This window comes from Phalangium opilio, unplaced genomic scaffold (assembly GCF_054372755.1).
Source record: "Phalangium opilio isolate 3A_F unplaced genomic scaffold, DU_Popi_V2 ptg000209l_1, whole genome shotgun sequence".
Taxonomy (NCBI): domain Eukaryota; kingdom Metazoa; phylum Arthropoda; class Arachnida; order Opiliones; family Phalangiidae; genus Phalangium; species Phalangium opilio.
In genome coordinates, this window is record NW_028324217.1 from 18,124,390 (window position 1) to 18,126,754 (window position 2,365).

The 2,365-nt window shown below is 35.3% G+C and overlaps 1 protein-coding gene across 1 annotated transcript; it reads left to right on the top strand.

The window, feature by feature from the left end:
• Positions 1-765: 765 nt before the first annotated feature.
• Positions 766-1,766, top strand: LOC149621007 (poly [ADP-ribose] polymerase 1-like). The gene is made up of 3 exons (XM_089855830.1): positions 766-1,370; positions 1,469-1,605; positions 1,707-1,766. The coding sequence occupies exons 2-3, from the start codon at positions 1,471-1,473 to the stop codon at positions 1,764-1,766; spliced, it is 195 nt and encodes a 64-aa protein (XP_089711956.1). The 5' UTR covers positions 766-1,370; positions 1,469-1,470.
• Positions 1,767-2,365: the final 599 nt, after the last annotated feature.

The window sequence follows — 2,365 nt, forward strand, 5'->3', positions numbered from 1 at the left end:
AAGACGTGATTATAAAACATAAATTATTAGAAAAAATTTCTTATCTTAGTTTTTTTCACAAAAATTTCAGAGAAACTACCTTGATACTACTGTTTATTTTCTAGAAACATTTGCTTCGAGGAAGTTCAAATACTCGGATATCTGAAAAATAGAGCTAGAAGCATTTATTTTAAAATTGAAAATATTTCGAACCGAAAATTACATTCGCCCTTTGACTGTGATGTAGTTATTAGAGTCAAAAGGATCTGTAGCTTGATCATGATCTTTGGAGAGATATATAACACGTCAATTTTTGAAACCTCGAAAACTTTAAAATTAACGAACACGTTTTGTTAAGTTTTCATGCTTATTTTATTTTGTCTGCTATCAACGATTTTCTGTCCATTTTATTCTCCTTTTAGGCCCGAATACTCAAACTAACTCTAAATTTTAAAAATAAAATAAAATGCGTACGTTTTCTATTTTTAAAATGATGCACATGTTTAAGGATAAAATATTTTACTTAAGGAATTTTGGTGAAAAAAACTAAGATAAGAAATTTTTTCTAATAATTGATGTTTTATAATCACGTCTTCAAAGATGAAAATTTGAATATCTGTAACTTCAAACAATTAATTTTCTACACTTATCTCTTACTTTTTCGCGTCTTTGTGTACAAAGACAGTTTTTATTAATTAATAAACTGGTTTTGGACCAGAGGAAGTGTGCTATTTCCCAGCCTGCTTTTTCGACCATTTCGGAGCCGAAACTGATGCAGACGACAGCTTAAGAGGTCATGATCTCGATCTGTCCCACACATTCGCATAACCAATGAGACGCGAGGAAGGAGGAGCAGGCGGTTTAAAAGTTTTTGGCGCTTCCCCTCACAGTCAATCAGATATTTGTATGGGGTCTATGGCCTCTTATAGATTCCAAGTACTAAATCTATGTATTCCTGGTGCAGCCATAGCGGAGTTACTGTCGTCTTCTTCTTTCACACTTCTTCTATACTGGTTGGTAGATTCAAGCCTTCTCTCTTCCTCGAGTAATTTCGACTTCAATGTTGATAAATCAAGGTCATTTTTATCAATTCGTAAACTTCTGACAAGAAATTCATACTCTTTCGGTAGTCTAAGAACGGCAAAACCAGCCAAGACTACTTCCTCAAATTCAAAACCAGAGTGGCTTACTTTATGGTACAGAGCACTTCTTCTAGTGAGGTATTCTCCAATACTTTCATTTTGACCATTTCCGGTGTTAACGAAATCCTTTAAAATAAGAAGTCCGTGCCACGTGTCGAAAGTAGTGTGTATATTTTTTAACGTATCCCAAATCGCTTTTGCACTTATGCATTCTGCAATGTCATCTAAACTTTCGTCATTTACAATCAGGTACATAACGTTTTCGTTTTTAAATACATCATTAACCAGAAAAGTAAACCAAATAATCAAGCTGTGCTAAATTATTCAAACCTCTTTGTATGATTTAGAGATGGATCCAGGTCCACGGTGGCGTACCGAATATGCCAAAATTGGCAGGTCATCATGCAAAAGCTGTAAAAGCAGCATAGCTAAAGATGAGCTAAGAATGGCGGCAATTGTTCGGTCACGAATGTTTGATGGAAAGGTAAATATCAAAATTGAGCATCTGATGACGCGTGTAACATTAATTTCTTATTGTGGAAACAGGTTCCAAATTGGTTCCATTTTCTTTGTTTTTTTTAAAAGTTTAAAGTGTCAACTGAGGCTGACATCTCACACTTTGAGGCTTTACGTTGGGAAGATTAAGAGAAAATGAGTAAAATTTCGAGTGAGTCTCAAGCAGCAGCTGCTGCTTCAAGCAAAACCCCATCTAAAGGAACAAAGAGAAAAAGCTCCTCCATTGAAATTCAAGACTTCTCAACTGAATATGCCGAAAGTAATCGGTCATCTTGCAAAGGTTGTGGAGAAACAATCGTAAAAGATCAAGTTCGCATTTCAAAACTTGACAGACAGAGTGAAAAAGCTAGACGATTTGGTCCACTACCAGCGTGGTATCACGTTGATTGCTTTGTACAAGCGAGAGAAACTTTGGAGTTTTTTGAAGATGGCTCTAAAATACCAGGATTTAAGACACTCGGTGTTGAAGATCTAAAAAGAAAATAGAAGTCACTCCACTAAAGAAGATAAAGAAAGTGTAGCGAAGTTGTGCGACGATAAAATATTCGCTTAGCATATTGCTAAGATCACGATTAAAAGTTTAAGGGGAAAACCTCACTACAAAGAGGAATAAATATAAACACGTGGTCCGGGCTCGTTACCCTTACTTTCTCTAGCGGGGTAGCGTATAAAGATTAAAATACTATTGGTCAGTATGTCTAGGGGATTTTTTGAAAGGGAATAATTAA